General features: G+C 40.5%; 1 protein-coding gene and 1 long non-coding RNA gene across 3 annotated transcripts in view; one reads left to right on the forward strand and one right to left on the reverse strand.

Moving 5' to 3' along the window:
• The window catches only part of PAPSS2 (3'-phosphoadenosine 5'-phosphosulfate synthase 2), a 90,192-nt gene that overhangs the window by 20,672 nt on the left and 51,071 nt on the right, over positions 1-18,449 (forward strand). The window contains exon 1 of one of the 2 annotated variants that reach the window (XM_084996700.1): positions 11,746-11,796. The exons of the other annotated variant lie outside the window; for it this stretch is intronic. Within the exon in view, the coding sequence (XP_084852826.1) occupies positions 11,761-11,796 (36 nt within the window). The 5' untranslated portion in view covers positions 11,746-11,760. Of the gene's footprint in view, positions 1-11,745; positions 11,797-18,449 lie in introns of those variants that run through there. 2 annotated transcript variants of the gene reach the window in all.
• LOC146396968 (uncharacterized) lies at positions 574-5,024 on the reverse strand. The gene is made up of 3 exons (XR_014827651.1): positions 4,899-5,024; positions 1,689-1,978; positions 574-817 (listed from the first exon to the last, which is right to left on the reverse strand). It is a non-coding gene; the product is annotated as an uncharacterized LOC146396968 (long non-coding RNA).

The raw sequence follows: 18,449 nt of genomic DNA on the forward strand, positions 1-18,449 counted from the left end.
TGAGCTGTGGTGTAGGTTGCAGACGCGGCTCGGATCCCGCGTTGCTGTGGCTGTGGTGTAGGCTGGCAGCTACAGCTCTGATTAGACCCCTAGCCTGGGAATCTCCATATGCCGCGGGAGTGGCCCAAGAAATAGCAAAAAAAAAAAAAAAAAAAAAAAAGATATGCAGAGACACAAGAGAGGAATGGAGAATTGTCTGTCCCTTATATATTTATTTGTAAATATGTGCATTCATATACATATATAAGATTTGAAGGCTAACAATAATTCCTGATCATTTGAACCTTTCAGATAAATGATGTGGACTGTGAACTTATTAGTTGTTGGTCATATTATTAGGCCTGGGTCTGCCTCCATCAAAGAATGCTTTGGCCACACTCCACCCCTCACATGGTCCACTGTCTGTAAGGGCCAGTTATTGGTCAGAAGGGGCTCCAGCTGAGAGTGAGAACATATGTGAATCAGCACAACTCATTCTCCCCTACAGTAACACACAACGGGCACTGCCACCTTGGGCATTTGTGAAGCTCTTGGGTCTGGGAAGTAGACCCATTATTTTCTCTAGCACTGGAGTGAATGCTAAAGAAAGTGTTTCCTTTATTTGGCTTCATTAGCTCAATTTCACACCGAAATCAGTTTTTGGCCTGTGCTGTGCAAGTATGAATTGAAAATGGGTGGCGGGGGTGGGGGAGAAGGACTTTCTTGGCTTTGGCACCTGGATAACAAAGTACCCCAGGAACAAGCTTTCATTCATCAATGGAACACACTGGATTTCTGTCTTCAAGTTCAGGGTGGGCCAGAAGGAGTCATGGTGGGTCTGTGGAGGGATGAATTAACATCCTGTTAGAAAGGTGCTGAGCCCTCCTGAGTCACCTTGAATGCCCTCTTTTTTGCAGCAGCCGCCATAGCAATGGCCTGTATTTTTAAACTTTTTATTTAAGTATAATATACAGTATACATCTATGAAAATATATAAATCTTAAGTGTTCTGCCAATGAATTTTCATCAAGTGAACACACTTGTATAACCAGCACCCAGATTAAGAAAAAGGATACTATCTTTAAAAAAAAAGTTATTGGAGTATAGTTGATTTACAAGATTGTGTTAATTTCTGTTGCATAGCAAAGTGACTGTTATATATATTCTTTTTCATTTTCTTTCCATTATGGTTTATCATAGAGTATTGACTATCGTTTGCTGTGTTATATAGTATGTAGTATGACTTTGTTTAGAATGCCATCTGAATCTCATAAGTCCCTTCTAGTCACTAACTTTCCCTCCCAAAGTAATCATCCTGATTATTTTTTCCTGGTTTTGAACTTTAGCATTCAAATGGAATTGTATATCATACACTCAGTATATGCTTCTTTTGCCCCAAGTTATATTTCTGAGAGTCATCTATATTGTCTGTATTATTTGTGTGTGGTTGGAATTTGTTCATTCTCATTGCTGCCTAGCAGTAATTCTCAAGCAGGGGGTGATTTTGTTCCTTGGGGGATGTTTGGCAGTGTTTGGAAACATTTTTTGGTTGTCACAACTGGGAGTAGGAGGAAAGCTGCTGCTAACCATCCTGCAATGCACAAGACAGTCCCCCACAACAAAGGCTCAAAATTATGTCACTAGTGCTGAGGCTGGAAACCCTGCTGTATAATAATAATGTTCCATTGTGTGAATATATCACTATTTACCCACATATTCCATAGAGCTTCAACGTCAGCAGTACTACAGCTCAGGTCTGGCTTTGAAATTCTTGAAACCGGAAGTTCCTGTTGTGGTGCAGCGGAAACGAATCCATGAGGGGGCGGGTTTGATCCCTGGCCTTGCTCAGTGGGTTAAGGATCCGGTGTTGCCATGAGCTGTAGTGTAGGTTGCAGAGGCGGCTCAGTTCTGGCATTGCTGTGGCTGCGGTGTAGGCTGGCAGCCTTCATCTCCGATTTGCCCCCTAGCCTGGGAACTTCTAGGGTTTAGGGTTGCGGCCCTAAAAAGACAAAAAAAAAAAAAAAAAAAAAAAAGAAAGAAAGAAAGGAAGAAAAAAAGAGAAATTCTTGAAATAGTCTCATCAAAATAAACTACTAAACAAGACATGCTTTTTACATTTAGAATAAGTGTTAAAGTCAAAATGAATTATCATGTATAGTCTTAGTCATAGAAAAAAATTACAAAGATTGTATATTTTGGAATCATGACAAGAATTGGAAGAGATTCTGAATGAGAGAATGAAGTGGGTTAAGTCAAGGTTTTCCCCAAAGAATAAAGATGTGGACTGTCCTTAAAAACAGCTTTATTGAAGTATAATTTACATATCATAAAATTCATCCAATTTAAGCATACGATGCAAAGATTCCTAGCAAATTTACAGACTTGTACAACCCTGATCACAAGCTAATTTCAGAACATTTTCATTACACCAAAAAGATCCCATTTGCAATCACTCTTTTTCCCACCTTGAATACCAAGATACCAACAGTTTAATTTCTGTCTCCGAAACCTTTCCTTTTTTGTATGTTTCCTATAAACAGACTTCTTTCACTTTGCATCATGTTTTCAAGGTCCATCCATGTTGTAGCAGATATCAGTACTTCATTCTTTTTTACGGCTAAATAGTATACCAGTGTGTGGTTATATTGTATTTTGTTTATCCATTTACAAGTTGATGGACATTTCAGTTGTTTCCAGTTGGGGCTATTATGAAAAACAGACATGAAGGATTTTGCAGCATTCCTAGGTAAATGGCAAACCCGAATAAATGTTTGAAGACAAAGGAGCTTATTCTGGGATAGATGACTTGTATCACTTTCAAGAATAATTTGACCAATTAAGAAAAGAAGAATAGGAAGAGAAAAAGACTCAAAAAGACATAAGGAATATCAGAGTCTCAGGAAAAGGAAACCCCTGACATTTTCCCATGTATACCCTAGCACTTTTGAAGGCATTTTATAACCAAGTAGGCTAAACTACAGGGCAGAAAAACTGTTCTAAAGGGAAGGATAATAGATAATTGAAGTCATTAAATGTGCCTCATTCTAGTATCTTATGATAAAATAAATTATGACTCAGAAGAGACCATTACCAGAGTGGATACCTATGGGACCAGCATATCCATTAATGAAAGAATGGTGTTGAGAAATGGGTGTCAGGGCTTTTACCTCATAGGATTATGAAGATCACAAGACAAAAGCAGCATGAAAATACTATTTAAATCATAAGGTATTCTCTACAGATATTAGGGCTTACCCTTCACTAAACTGAGTAAGACCTCTGAGGCCAAGCATATGGACATCAGACATTGAGAGCCAAAGGAATTACCTCGGGGTAGAATTGCCTCCACTGGAGGTGAAATTGTGCCAGATTCCAGTGAAATGAGAAGCCCCAAATTAATGAATTTCCAACCCAGCCCACTTCGCCTTCACAGTGGGAACCTATTGTTTAGCCATGTTGGATCATGTGGCCTCATGAAATAAAAATTGTTCATTTTATTAGATCTGAATAATTATGCAGTAGGTGTGGGTGTGAAGGGCTGAGGGAGAATGAAGAGGGTCAGAACACTCAACACTGTCAAGTTCTTTCTCTTCTCCTCCCCTTCTCTCTCCATCCTTCCAAGGGATAACTTTTTATATACATAAACAAAGTTCTCTCTCTCTCTCTCTCTCTCTTTTTTTTTTGCTTTTTAGAGCTGCATCCATGGCATGTGGAGGTTCCCAGGCTAGGGGTCTAATCGGAGCTACAGCTACCAGCCTATGCCACAGCCACAGCAATGCAGGATCCGAGCCACGTCTTAGACCTACACCACAGCTCATGGCAACGCCAGATCCTTGACCCACGGAGCAAGGCCAGGGATCGAACCTGCAACCTCGTTGTTGCTAGTCGGATTCGTTTCCACTGTACCAGAACAGAAACTCCAAAATTCTTAACATAGTAACTAAATCTCTCTCTCTTTTTTTTTTTTTTTTTTTTTTTGCTATAGAATAAAAGATAAGGGACTTTTCCAATTGCAAAGAGATATATTTCGCAAGGATTTGTTTAGACAGCATTACATATACAGCATTATATACTCAATAAGACAAAATGAAGCTGAACTGTTTAAAAGATTAAAGTAAAGCAAATCTTCTATTACAATAATTTTTCCCCTTATTTTACTAGAAAAGAAGATAAGCTACACCAGAAGTTCAAGATCACATTGTTGGCAACTCTACTAGTGTTTTCCAAATTTATTTGGCCAATGCCACTTCCACCCCCCAGAAAACCATAATATCTCAAGGGACAATCTGAAGAACAGTTTGCGAAATGTCAATATGGTCAGACTTCATCATTTAGCTCCTTATTTACACTATAGACTGAATTCTCAAATGAATCAAATTGGTTATTTTAGATGGAAACTGAGTGGTTTTTCATTCCCATTCAACAAACTACCAGATTTTTCTAGTGCCTCCAATGACGCGGGTTGGCTCTACTATTACTGACCAGAAATACTATGACATCTGGCACACCTCATCAGCCAACTGAATTGCTGTCCTGAAATCTTATCCTCAACATTCTCATTACCCAATCTTAAGTCGCATAAATATTTGTTGCCTTTATTGTGTGCATATTCAGATTTAATTTGGCACTCTGGCTGCTAGAAAACATGAAATCTATGTAAATAGCAGAGAAAACAAAATTAATGTGTAGTATTGGAAAATGTGGATGACATCCATGCTTTTTAAACAATATTTTCATCATATCAATTCAAAGAATTTCAAGTTACATTTCTATCTAGTGTCAATGCCCTATACCAGAAAGAAAGGAGAGAGAGAGGGAAGGAGGGAGAGGAAGGGAGGGAGGGAGGGAGGGAGAAAGGGAGAGAGGCAGGGAGGTGGAGTGGGGGGAAAAGAAACATAAAAACTATAACTTTTGCTTACCTAATCCAGGTTTCTATCTTGATAGTTATGTCCATAAAAGATGTGTGTTTGCTTAAGGTTTGCTGAGTTAGTTTGTTTCTGTGGGTCTTGCGGAAGAGCAAAGCATAAAAGCCAGCGCCCCTCCCCCATTCTTGCCGGCAAAAATCAACAAAGGGACAGCATGTGAAGTAGGTACACAGAATCCAGTCAGCACAGCCCTGAGGCTGGTTTTCCTACTTGAGCCAAGAAGACCCTTGATTTGGAGGCATATTTAATAACGAACATTCAAATGGGGCATCTTTATAATGCACACCCTGAGAGGATTTCCTAAGGCTATAAAACTGCCTTAACTCAATGGGAGTCATTCTCCATTCTGGAGATGGAGATTAAGTCCTTTAAGACGGAAAGTGCATATATGATAATCGTGCATAATGTTTGTGTTGGAGAAAAGTTATGAAGCACAGTATCTAAAAATAGGTTTGAACAAGAAAGAAAACTTTCACAAAAATAAGCATGAAACAGTACAGTCCCACATTCAGCATCAATTCACCTGCCTCGAGTGAAGCTACAGCTGACAGTGTGGATATAAGAAAGTATACGGAACAGGAGTTCCCTTCGTGATTCAGTGGAAACGAATCTGACTAGCATCCATGAGGACACAGGTTCGATCTCTGGCATCGCTCAGTGGTTTAAGGATCCGGCGTTGCCTTGAGCTGTGGTGTAGGTTAAAAACATGGCTCGGATCCCGTGTTGCTGTGGCTGTGGTGTAGGCCGGCAGCTACAGCCCTGATTGGACCTTACCCAGGGAACCTCCATATGCTGTGGGTGTGGCAGTAAAAAAAAAAAAGGTATGCAGAACATATGAGGGAGTGGCTGCAGTGCTGCCTTTTAGCCTCCTCTCCACAGGTTAAGTGGAGGGGGCTGAGTGAGTCAGAAGAAGGAGGAGGGATGTAGAGGAAAAGCAGATTAAGAGGTTGAGAGGGAGAGCTGAGCCAGCTGACTAGACCCAGAGTGAAGGCAAAGCATGTGGAAGCTCTTGTTCATCCAAGGAATGATGACAGACGGTAAGGTGGGTTTTAAGCCCTAAGATGCAGTTTGTGCTTTTCCCCCATAGATTCTGAGGGTAGTGCAGAGTATTCCTAACTGTGCTGTTCCTGCATGCAGACCAGGCCCAGAAGCACCATAGTTCAACAAAGTGAGTCTTGCATATGTGTGAGCAAAAATTCCTCACATCCACTCTGTTTCCATCACCTGACAAGAACCAAACAACTGTGGTGTAAATTTGCATGAGTGTACTAAATTGCTGCCTAACCATCCTGCAGAATTGTGGTGGGAAATATTTTGTCTCCATGTGGATTCATGAAGGGTCCAAGACATGGTCAGGGAATCAGGCCCACTAAGAGCTACTTTCAGCTTCTTCCACTTATTCAGATGAAATATCTTGCTTATACTACATAGTAGCAAAAAAGTAAGAATTAATATGCAGCCTGCACTGTCATTTTGAATCCATTTGCAGTCACATTTTATCCATGTCTACAAAATGCAGCAAAATAGAGAGTTGCAGGGTGAGCTTAATACATGATTAATTAATACTGAAGCCAGCTCCTCAGGTTAATCCTGTTGTTTTTTTTTTTTTCTTATTTAAAAAAAATCCTAGTCTTTCCCCTTGGTACCTCGATTTTTGCCTTGACTAGCTGGATCATGGCTGCTGGAGTCTCTTCCAGCTGCCTGTGTGAAAGCAGGCATGGGGTATGTGATTAAATGTATCATTCCAGTTGTAGCTGTAAAGGTAAGCCATGTTTCTCAGGCTCTCCTCCTAGTCTCACGAATGTTCTATGAGTCCTCAAGGCAAGGTTCACATGTGCTCATGACAGGTCTAGTTCACGGTGTGACGTGTCAGGTGCACCATCAGCTCTTTCAGAAGATCTGCCATGTCTTTGAATGTTCCAGGTTCTCTGCTTTGCCTGTTTTTGAGTTCTAGGTAAATGAAGTACAGTGTGTACTTCTTTCCCAGCTTCTTTCGACACTGTGTTTGTGAGACCCATCCTTATTGTTGTGTGCCGTGGTACATTGCTATGTAGTATTCTATTGTGTGGAACACCTTGATTTACTTACAGGACTGCTGCTGCTGAATGGCAGTTGGGTGTCTTGATATTCATAACAACCCAGTGAAGTAGGTGCTCTTATTCTGTCCATTTTGAAGATGAGGAAACTAAGGCTTTGAGCAGCTTTAGAGTTCATTTACCTCAAGTCACACAGCTACTGTGGTCTAGCCAGACTTTGAGTCCAGGTGGCCTGACCTGAGAGCCCATGATCTCCACCTCACTCTATTTCTTTTCTTTTTTTTTATTACTCAATGAATTTTATTACATTTATAGTTGTACAATGATCTTCATAACCAAATTTTATATCATTTCCATCCCAAACCCTCAGTGCATCCCCCCCAACCCCTAACCTGTCTCATTTGGAAACCATAAGTTTTCCAAAGTCTGTGAGTCAGTATCTGTTCTGCAAAGAAATTCTTTGTGTCCTTTTTTAGATTCCACCTGTAAGTGATAGCATATGATGTTGGTGTCTCATTGTCTGACTGACCTCACTTAGCATGATAATTTCTAGGTCCATCCATGTTGCTGCAAATGCCGTTATTTCTTTCCTTTTAATGGCTGAGTAATATTCCATTGTATATATGTACCACATCTTCTTTATCCACTCCTCTGTTGATGGACACTTACAGAGGAGTGGATAAGGTTGTTTCCATAGCTTGGCTATTGTATATAGTGCTGCAACGAACATTGGAGTACATATATTTTTTTGAGTTATGGTTTTCTCTGGATAGATGCCCAGGAGTGGGATGGTTGGATCAAACCTCACTCTATTTCTTGAGTGAAGTGGTTCTCTGATCTGGTTTTGACTTTCTTCTGTCCTTTTAAAAGATTCAATTGTGAGGCTGTGGGAGCTGGACCAGGAGACAAATCTCTGTCACCAGGCAACACATGAACTCATCCCTCCCCCGAGACTAAAGTTTTGTTCCTAGGTCAAGTTTACTGAGCTTAGAGTAAGGGCTGTCCAGGCGGCCCCAGTAGTTCACCTGATGGGTCCAAATCCATATAAATCCTGTGTTTGGGCTCAAGCTGGGCCCCCCATTTCACAAATATATTTAAAATCTGAATAGACTCTTGAGAGGAGAGTTTAGCACATCTATTTTATTAGTGAATCTCGGGCTTTAACTCTTTTGGTCCTGTGGTATTTGAAGAAACCCCAGGACTGTTTTGGGCTATATACAGTTACACACACACACACACGTGTATATATATATATATATATAGAGAGAGAGAGAGAGAGAGATTTTTTTAGCCCTGTATTAAGCCTTCTCTGGATATTTGTAGGAAATGAAATGTCAGTTCATACTTTATGTTTTGTAGAAAATTTTCACAAATGCATCTTTCTTCCTGTTGCTTCCTGAGGGACATTCAAGTGGAGGCTACAGATTAACACTGGAAAGAGAGACCCATTTTTAGGAACCCCATACAAGAAAGCTTACAGGAGGCCAGTTCTTGGCCCCTTCCTGGATGGAAGCGGAGGAGCATAAATAGGACCACTTACTCCCCAATTCCATCGTCGAGAGGAAATGAGATGCTCTGCTCCAGCATCTCTTCCTAACCATCTTCAGCCAGATGCAAAAGGTTACTGGATCTTTGATGTAATGACAGCAGAGAGTACCTGTACTCTCCTTCACTCAGAGGACAGATAATCCTTACCCAGGAAGGCAGCTGGATCTTTGATGTAATGACAGGAGAGTACCTGTACTCTCCTTCTCTCAGAGGACAGATAATCCTTACCCATGAAAGCAGCTCATCCACACTGTTTCCTGCTCTGGAAAATAGGAGGTGATTTTGACAGCATTCAAATCTGGATGGAAGAGTTGTTTTTGTTTTAATGACAAACGTGATTGTGTATATATGTATAGAGAGGTTCAAAAAAATTTTTGAAAGGCATTTTTAATATAAGTTAAAACATGCAGTCTGCCTTCTGTAGAACATTGTCCTTTCCTTCCAGACACTCCTTTCCACTGTGGAATTTGTGAACTGTGCTAGCCAGGAGAGTGGCAGTTTTCCAAAAAAAAAAAAAAAAAAAAAAAAAAGGGCAATTTTACTCACTGGTGGATAGGAGGGGGAGGGTGCAGCTATTTGAGAATGTCTGAATTTAGTCCTTCTCAACTTCTGAAACTGCCTTCTCTTCTCCCCAATGTCTTCATATAGTCTTCCTCGTGCCCCACCACACACTCCCTTGCTCCACCGGGATTCTGTATTCCATCTCAGCCATCCCCACCCCCTACCCCCAGCCGATGGATATGCTCACCACTAATGTCAAGGTAAAGTGGGAAAGCTGAATTTCTTAATATAGGATATGAGGTCTTGCTGGAAAAATTATCTAAACTTTGAAAAATTATGATGTCTGACATTTCAGAATTGGCTTTAAAACTCTAGTCTCCTGAGATAACACATACTATTCTCCTATAATGTAGTTGTTTTTAGCAGCTCACGGGTTTTGTTCTGTTTTCTTTTCTTTTCTTTTTAGGGCTACACCTGTGGCATATGGAAGTTCCCAGGCTAGGGGTCAAATCGGAGCTAGAACTGCCAGCCTACACCACAGCCACAGCAACGCCAGATCCGAGCCAAGTCTGTGACCTACACCACAGCTCATGGCAATGCTGGGTCCTTAACGCACTGAGCAAGGCCAGGGATTGACCCTGTGTCTTCATGGGTGTTAGTCAGATTTATTAACTGCCGAGCCACAGCAGGACCTCCCAGTTTTTTATTTGATTTTTGAGCCACTCTCCTGGACACAATGTTACCTATCTTCTTCCAAATACTCTTTGTTCTAATGTTCTAATCAAGTAAGTCATGTATCTTTAATATACTTATTCCTGACAGGGTTGAATTTGATCAAGAGGAAAATGAATGTGTACAATTTGTCAGGTATAACATTGAGCCCTACTATAAAGTAAAAATAATCGTAAGTTTGTATCATTCCTCCAAGGAATTTATAACATTTATAATAACACTACATTAAAGAGCTGATTAATATATAATATTTTTCAAGTGTAAAAATTAGGCATATGGTGCAGCAGAAATTATCACAACCTTGCGAATCAACTGCACTTTAATAAAGCTTTTTTAAAAATTAGGCATATGGCACTTCTATCGTTTATTGTTAAACTTTGTTTCACTATTTTTCAAAATATAGTGGTAAAACATAAGTAAATTTAATATAATCATAAATTCATTAAATCTCAGTCTTATAAGGACTTAATATATTATTTACAATTGAGATTATATATTCTGTCTTTCTTCTTCAGTGGAAAAATCTGAAGAACTGTAGAAATTTCTAAGGAATAAAAATTCAACCATTCTTATTTATTCAAACTTACTCATTAGACTGTATTTTGCTTACTTGCCTGAAGTTGTGCTCACATTCAATCCCATCCATAATGTCCAAGCAGTAGTATAACCAGAAAATTGGAATTCCAGTTGAAAAAGAATACTGAATTTAACTACATTTTTCAAAAAAACATGAAATGCAACACCATAAACAAAGTTATAAATAACACCATTCAAAAAGTCAAAGGACTGGAGTTACCTTGAAGCATAGTGGGTCAAGGATCTGGTGTTGTCACGCTGGTGGCTCAGGTCACTGCTGTGGTGTGGTTTCCATCCCTAGTCAGGTCTTTCACATGTTACAGTCATGGCCAAAAAAAAAAAAAAAAAAGTCAAAGGACAAAGAACTGATGGAAATATGACCTAATATATAAAGAGCACCTATAAGTCAATGAGGAGAAGACCAACAATGTAATAGAAAAACAGGGAAAGGGTGCAAATGAGAGTTTGAAAAATAAAGGAAATACAAACAGTCCTAAACAAAATAAAAAGTGTACAGCATCACTAATAATAACAGAAATTCAAACTAAAATCATATTGAAATACCATTTTTCATCTATCAAATTGGAAGAAATCCAAACTCTTGATAACATACTCTGTGGCAATGCCATGGGGAACCTGAAACTCCTATGTGTTTCTGGTGAAAATAGAGGTTGATATCACCTTCTGTGGAGAGCAATTTCATTATATGGATCAATATCACAAATGTCCATATTGACTAGTTATCTCACTTCTGATAATTCTTTGTTGCATAATAAAAGGTTGGAAGCTTTTGAAATGTCTATCAAAAGGAAACTAGTTAACTAAAAAATGTATGGTATATGCATACAGTGGAACATTATGCAGGGATAATTTCTAAGGAATAAAAATCCAGCCACTCTTATTTATTCATCCCAGCCACTCTTATTTATTCAAACTTCCTCTTTAGACTGATCAAAACAACCCTCTATTTTTCTTACTTGCCTGAAGTTAGAAAAGTCTGTCGTGATAGGGGAAGATTTGCCAAGTTAGATAGAAAAAAGCGAGGTGTGTCATAGGAAAGGAAGGTTAAACACATGGTATATACATGTTTTAACATTTACTTCTATTTGCGTAAAGAACCTGACAGGATACTCAAGAAACTCATAGACGTGGTTACCCGTTTTCAGAGGTAGGGAAGGTAGAGATGAGGCAGATGGGCTGTGGGGTTGAAGGCAAGACTCTTCTGTGTACCTTTTGGTACATAAATATTTAAAGTTTGAATCATGTGAATATTACTTATCAACAACTAAATTAAAAAAAAGAGAGAGAGAGAATGACGTGGGCATTGGTCCAGAAGCAAGAGACAGCTCAGACTTTGGGGGGAACTTAATTGGACTGACAGGTATGTAGAATACAAAAGCAGAGTGTGAGAGATGCGGGAAAAAGATGCAGGAGATGCCACAGAGAAGGATGACTGCTGAACTATGTCAGAACTGGCAGGTGAGGAAGAGTTAAAACAGGTGAGCAGAGGTCGTTTCTAAGGAGTTTTAAAATGAACAGACTCCCGGAAGAGGACGGAGTCCAGGAATGGATCTGGGGGAAGGCCCAGGTGATTGATTTCTAGAAGCTAGATCTAATAGTGAAGAGTAGAGGTCAGGAATAAATGTCATGAGATAAACAAGACATACATTTTCGAAAGCCCAGACTACATCCTCTGGTGATGGTGGCGGGGAGCGGGGGCGAAGGCTTTTTTAGGCATCATTTATGCCTTCTTGTTCTTTGTCAGCCATCCCTAAACACATCTTTATCAGGACGCCATGGTAACTTCTGAGAACTTATTCGCCCTGTCTGGTTTTATTTCTAACCTGAGCTTTTAAGATACCAAAGGTTGCTTGATTTGGAATCAGAAGACTTAGATTCGAGACCCTGAGTATGACCTTGGGCAAAATACTTAACATCTTTGAACCTCAGTTTGGCCATCTGTGAAATGGACATGACGAGACAAGCCATACTCTGCGGTGTTTTGTGACACTTGGGTACAGCTTTAGAAACTCCAAGTTTCTGTGACAGGTAAATTATGGACTACTGGTGCTCTTTTGGTCTATGCTTTAGTCAATAGATACAACTGTGCATTCTGCATGTAGGTAAGAGAGCCATGCATTCTGCTCTGTGCTGAGTTAGACATAGCAGGGCTTAAAGAGGTTTCACAGCTGGAAAATAAAGGAGAATGCCCTAAAGTTTTAAGGGAAATCAGATTTCTTTCTACCCTACATGTTTCAGGAAGACTGAGCAGAGGGAAACACTAGGGCCATCTTCATAATTTTATCATCTTTCACTTTATTATTATAATTCTTCTGCTAGTAAGTTAACCATTTTAATTCTCATTATTAACAACTATTTTTCTTATTTTAGCTAACATCTAGTGAGGGCTTAAGGGCTGGCCAGGCCCTGTGCTGTTTTATGTACATTTTCTTTTTTTTAAATAATTACTTTTATTTTTTCAGTTTTAGCTGATTTACAGTGTTCTGCCAATTTTCTGCTGCACAGCAAAGTGACCCAGTCACACATACATGTATACATTCTTTTTTCTCACATTATCATGCTCCATCACAAGTGACCAGACATAGGAGTTCCTGTCTTGGCGCAGTGGAAACGAATCTGACGAGGAACCATGAGGTTGCGGGTTTGATTCCTGGCCTCACTCAGTGGGTTAAGGATCCGGCATTGCTGTGAGCTGTGGTGTAGGTCAGCAGCAACAACTTCGATTCGACACCTAGTTTGGGAACCTCCATGTGCCGCAGATGCAGCCCTAAGAAGACAAAAGACAAAAAAAAAAAAAAAAAAAAAAAAAAAAATCAGGTGACCAGACATAGTTCCCATTGCTACACAGCAGGATCCCATTGCTTATCCATTCCAAAGGCAATAGTTTGCATCTGTTAACCCCAAATTCCCAGTCTCTCCTACTCCATTCCCCTCCCTCTTGGCAACCACAAGTCTGTTCTCCAGTCCATGATTTTCTTTTCTGTGGAAAGTTCATTTATGTCCTATATTAGATTCCAGATATAAGTGCTATCATATGGTATTTGTTTTTCTTTTTCTGACTTACTTCACTTATTATGAGAGTCTCTAGTTCCATCCATGTTGCTGCAAATGGCATTATTCTGTTCTTTTTTATAGTTGAGTAGTATTCCATTATGTATGTATGTGTAGGAGCTATGGTGTAGTATGCAGATGTGGCTCGGATCTGGTATTGCTGTGAGTGTGGCGTAGGCTGGCAGCCATAGCTCAGATTGGACCCCTAGCCTGGGAACCTCCATATGCCACAGGCATGGCCCTAAAAAGACCAAAAAAAAAAAAAAAAAAAAGCACTTGCAAATGAAGGAAGGAGAGGTGATTTTCCCAAGGGCAGGCTGCCTTTTCCCAAGGGCAGGCTGCTGGCAGAACCAGGATGCCCTACTAGTCATTGTGATATGTTGCCCATGCTTTTAAGGTTTATGCCACTCTGCTTCTTTAAGGGCATGTACATCCAGGGAGGTGGGGTGAGGGCAAGAGCGTCTGTCTTTCTGCATGGTGAGTTTTAATTAATATTGCTGAATCTGTCAGACAGTACTAACAGGTTTGGCTGCCTCTAAATCTGTAACTCAGCCAAGATTTTGAAAAAATATTTGACATTCTTATCACCCAGTCCAACACCTGGGGAGCCAGGTTCTTCCAAGACGGTCTCAACACCTGGCCTCTACTTTTGCCCATAATAGACTTTTGAGTAACTTATCCACTTTTATGAACTATCATGGGAATGAAAACATAGTCTGAGGAAAAATACGTAACGCTCATTCAATTCTAAACTCCTACGACATTCCAGACGCATGGATTCCAAGACAAAAATGTGGGTAGAACAGACTACCCAGCTCCCAGTATGATAAAGTAGACAGACAAATCAGCAGACACTGTAGTCCCCCCTTACCTGCTGTTTCCCTTTCCACAGTCTGTTTCCTGAGGTGAACCATGGAGTGAAAATATTAAATGGAAAAGCCCAGAAATAAACAAGTCATAAATGGTACACAAGTTTTAAATTGTGTACCATTCTGAGTTTCATGTTGAAATCTCAAGACATCCTGCTCCATGTTGCCCAGGAAGGGAATCTTGCCTTTGCCCAGCATGTCCATGCTGTGCATACTCCCTGTCCATTAATATAGGGAAACACATAGCATGCAGGAGGTTCAGGCATCCACTGGGGCTCTTGGAAGGTATTGCCTGCAGATAAGGGGGAACTATTATAACCACAGTTAGTGTTAAGTTCTTTCATATTGTTAGTGTTTCCTAGATTTGCCTGAGCATTAAAATCCCCTGAGGCACTTGAAAAACACACACAGTTTCTTGGGTCCTACCCTGGACCAACTGAGTCAGAAGCTCTTGGGGAGAGGCCTGGGAATCTGTATTTTTAACAAGTACCCTTTCAGAATCTTACATCAGAGTCTTAAGTAAGTTTGGGAAATGAGCTATCAGTAGAAACAGGATACTGTGGGTTCAGAGGAAGAAGCAAAGTCTGTCTGTGGGTGGGGAGATTAGCTGATGCCTCACAGCCATGTTTAAGCCACACCTTCACAAGTGAGTAAGCAGACGAATCGAGAGAAGAACAGTCCAAGCAAGGAGAATGTGGGTAAGAGCACAGAAGCATGGAAAAAAAAAAAAAAAAAAAAAAGGTTTATTCTGGACTGGTGCATTGGGTTTGTGGGGCTGGTTCATGGAGTTCAAGGTTATGAAGGGCAGTGGGTAAAGCATAAAAGGAAGGAATGGCCCCAAAGTGAAGTCTGTGGACTTTACTGTAGAAGCCCAAGGGTTTTAAGCAAGAGAATTTTATTCTGGTGGCAAAGGGGAGAATAGCTTGATAGGGAGTCCAGTTTGAAGGCAATCAGGGAGATTGCTGTGAATGATTAGCTAACTAACAACAGTGAGGTGACTTGAGAAGTACTTCTGAGGTAAAATGGAGAGGACTCTGGTAGATTGCTTTTTCTTTTCTTTTTCTTTTCTTTTTTTTTTTTTTTTAGTGAGGGAGGGAGCAGCGGGATGTCTCCAAGTTTAAAATAATGGAGAGACATGTGGGTCATTACAAGTGGTGTGGAATATAGGAAAAGGAGTAGGGGTGATGACAAGAAAATGAATTCTTGGTGATGTAGAGTTCAGTGGCTCTGGGGTAACCATACCTGTTAGGCATTTGAATATCTGAAGATAAGTGATTTTGCAGCCCATAGCATACTGAAAATAGACCAAACTTTGGGAAAAGTTAGAGTCACTAAGGGATATAGAGGAGAAGAACAGAAGTGCTGGAGCAGAACCCTAACATCTAAGGGGAGGGGGAATAGGAATGTGTGAAGGAGCCTGTGAGGGACAAGGAGGAAGGCAGAAAAGCACAGGGATAGAATGATATCTTGGAAGCTAAGGAGAGAAGGAATTTTCCAGGTCAATGGGATAAAATGGAAGGGGGATATTATTTTAGGGATTCTTGGCTGTTCAGTTTCTGCTCCCAGAGTCTTGATGTGGCAACTCTAGTACAGGTTCTACATACACCTCCACATAAAGATTGAGCATATACCTGACTGTTTTGCACAGTTTAAATTCTTAAGAGAATCAAATTGATTCAGCCTGTGCATACTGGTTCCTCCGCTTGGGTCAATCTAGCACAATCAGTGATGACAGAGGAGGCAGCTGGAGAGGTTGAGTCTGTAGCTCTTCACTGAGTGTGCAGGGCAAAGAGATCAAGTAAGCATGGAAGATCTTGTCAGTGATGATCATTATAGCGACTACCAATTAGCAGTGTTTTAAACACTTTAGATACAGTAATTTATTTAAACTGTTTGAAGCTACTGGTGGGCATGCAAGTCATACTGCAATGGATTGTAGTCCTGTACTTTTTTTTTTTTTTTTTTTGTCTTTTTAGGGCCACACCTGTGGCATATGGAGGTTCCCAGGCTACAGGTCCAATCAGAGTTATAGCCACCAGCCTGTGCCAGAGCCACAGCAACGCTGGCTCGTAGCCATGCCTGTGACCTACACCACAGCTCACGGCAACGCCAGATCCTTAACCCACTGTGGAAGGCCAGGGATCGAACCTGAGTCCTCATGGATGCTCGTCGGGTTCGCTAACTGCTGAGCCATGATGGGAACTCTGATAGTCCTTTACTTCTAATGATGACAGTGAATCTTGAGAAAGGCCTTGAGGTTCTTTCACAATTGCCCTTCACGTTGTGCTTCCTTACAGAGGCAGAAACCTTCTCAAATGGGAGACTGTGCCTTCTGATCTTGTTTCCTTTCCCTGAATTGTCTTAATGGAATCATCAGAATATTACACACATAAAAGGACATCTTTGAGCTGGGCAGGAATGAGCACACTAACATTCTATGAGTCTGTTTACCCCAGATCATGATGGGTTTAAGCAACCTTTCTTATCCTTAGGGATCTACCGCTGTGAACCAAGAAGAGGCAATGTAGCAGATGAATTTTTCAATTGATAATTCTTGAGCAGAGAGTAAGCAATGTTTGCATGTGACAGACTTTTTTTTTTTAATGGCTGTACCTGAGGCATACAAAAATACCCGGGCCAGGAACTGCAGCTGCAACCTGCACCATAGCTGCAGCAGCCCTGGATCCTTTAACTCACTGTTCTGGGCCTGGAATCAAACCTGCATCCTCTACAGCGACCTGAGCTGCTGCTGTGAGATTCTTAACCCACTGTGCCACATTGGGAAATCCCATGTGACAGCTTTTTGGTGTAAACTTTTCAGAATGGTGATTTCAGGCCATTTCAAGCTGCTGGGCTCTTCCCTGTCATGGTAGTATACACTTTAGTTGGCGATCTCTGGATTGTTGATATTGGTGAAGAAAAACCAATGGAGTAATCCATGTGAGGATGTGCTGACAGAGCATGTGGCCCATTTAATATATTCAAGCAGTGTATTAAATAAGTATCCATTTCAATATTCTCTTGGATTAGGCATAATGACTTGGATTTCAGCATTAACTGAAATGTGTTGGCTTAATTACTTTTCAGAGAATATGGGAAGCTCACCCAGAACTATGTTCATAAATGGTTATACATAGTTCCTTGATGCAGATTTCAAAGGATATTTTTGCAAATGTATTTTTGAATGGGAGGTCTAGTTATTACAAAGTTTGGATTGCTTTGGCTCTTTTCTGTAGTGATGGCTGTGAGAAGATTTAGGACACAGCAGGTCTCACTTTAAGAAGGGTATAACCTTCTTAGCCATAAAGGTGGCTGGAACCAACATCTGGAATACATTATTTTATTGAGTACTGATACTAAAGCATATGTGCTGATGAGGACCATAGTTTGTTTGTTCGGTAGTGCCCTTGGCATGCAGAGGTTCCCAGGCCAGGGATTGAACCTGTGCTATAGCAGTGACCTGAGCCACTGAAGTGACAATGACGGAGTCCATCTACTCCATATTTGCTTGTTCTTTCTCATCCTTGCAGCAGTTACCAGAATTGTAATCCCACAATTTTGTGAGATTTAGAAAGTTTAGACTAAGTTGTTCAACATTTTACTGGAGCCAGAATTTGAATTGGCTCTAACTAGTCCAACCTCAAAATCCATATTATCTCCTCTTAGCTGGACCCTGTCAAGAAATCAAAGCTGTATAAGCTCTAGCCCCTACCATGGAGGGCTGACAATGAAATCTAAAATATAAGACTCTGAATTTATAAAACATTAGGTACAAGTCTAAAACATCCAGGTTAAGGGCACAGGATCTGATGGGGATAGGAATTTAGCAGAAGGCATCAAGGAAGGCAATTCAAACCGGTGGGGTTTGTGCTGCTTAAAGACCAGGCAATATGTGGTTAGATGGAGGGTATGGACGTTCTTCTAGGTAGGATGGGCTGAATGAGAAAAGGTACAAATGTGCCTGAACAAGCTGTGTTCAGGACACCTTGAGTAGACCTCTTGCTTGGAACAGAAGTTCTGCAACTGTAACTAGAAAATGTGATTGTAAAGGTGACTGGAGCCTGAAAAATGGAGGGCCTTAAATTCCAGTCTAAGAATTTGGACTTTATTCTGTAGAAGGACTTTATTCAATGGGAAGCCATCAAAAGTTCTGAATATGAAAGTAACATGATTAAGGATGTTTAGAAAATTAATCTGATTATCAGTTGGAA

This window comes from Sus scrofa, chromosome 14, assembly GCF_054392235.1.
Source record: "Sus scrofa isolate SSC_HxYL_T2T_F1_AM1 chromosome 14, Sscrofa_HxYL_maternal_Yorkshire_Landrace_v2.0, whole genome shotgun sequence".
NCBI classification, from domain to species: domain Eukaryota; kingdom Metazoa; phylum Chordata; class Mammalia; order Artiodactyla; family Suidae; genus Sus; species Sus scrofa.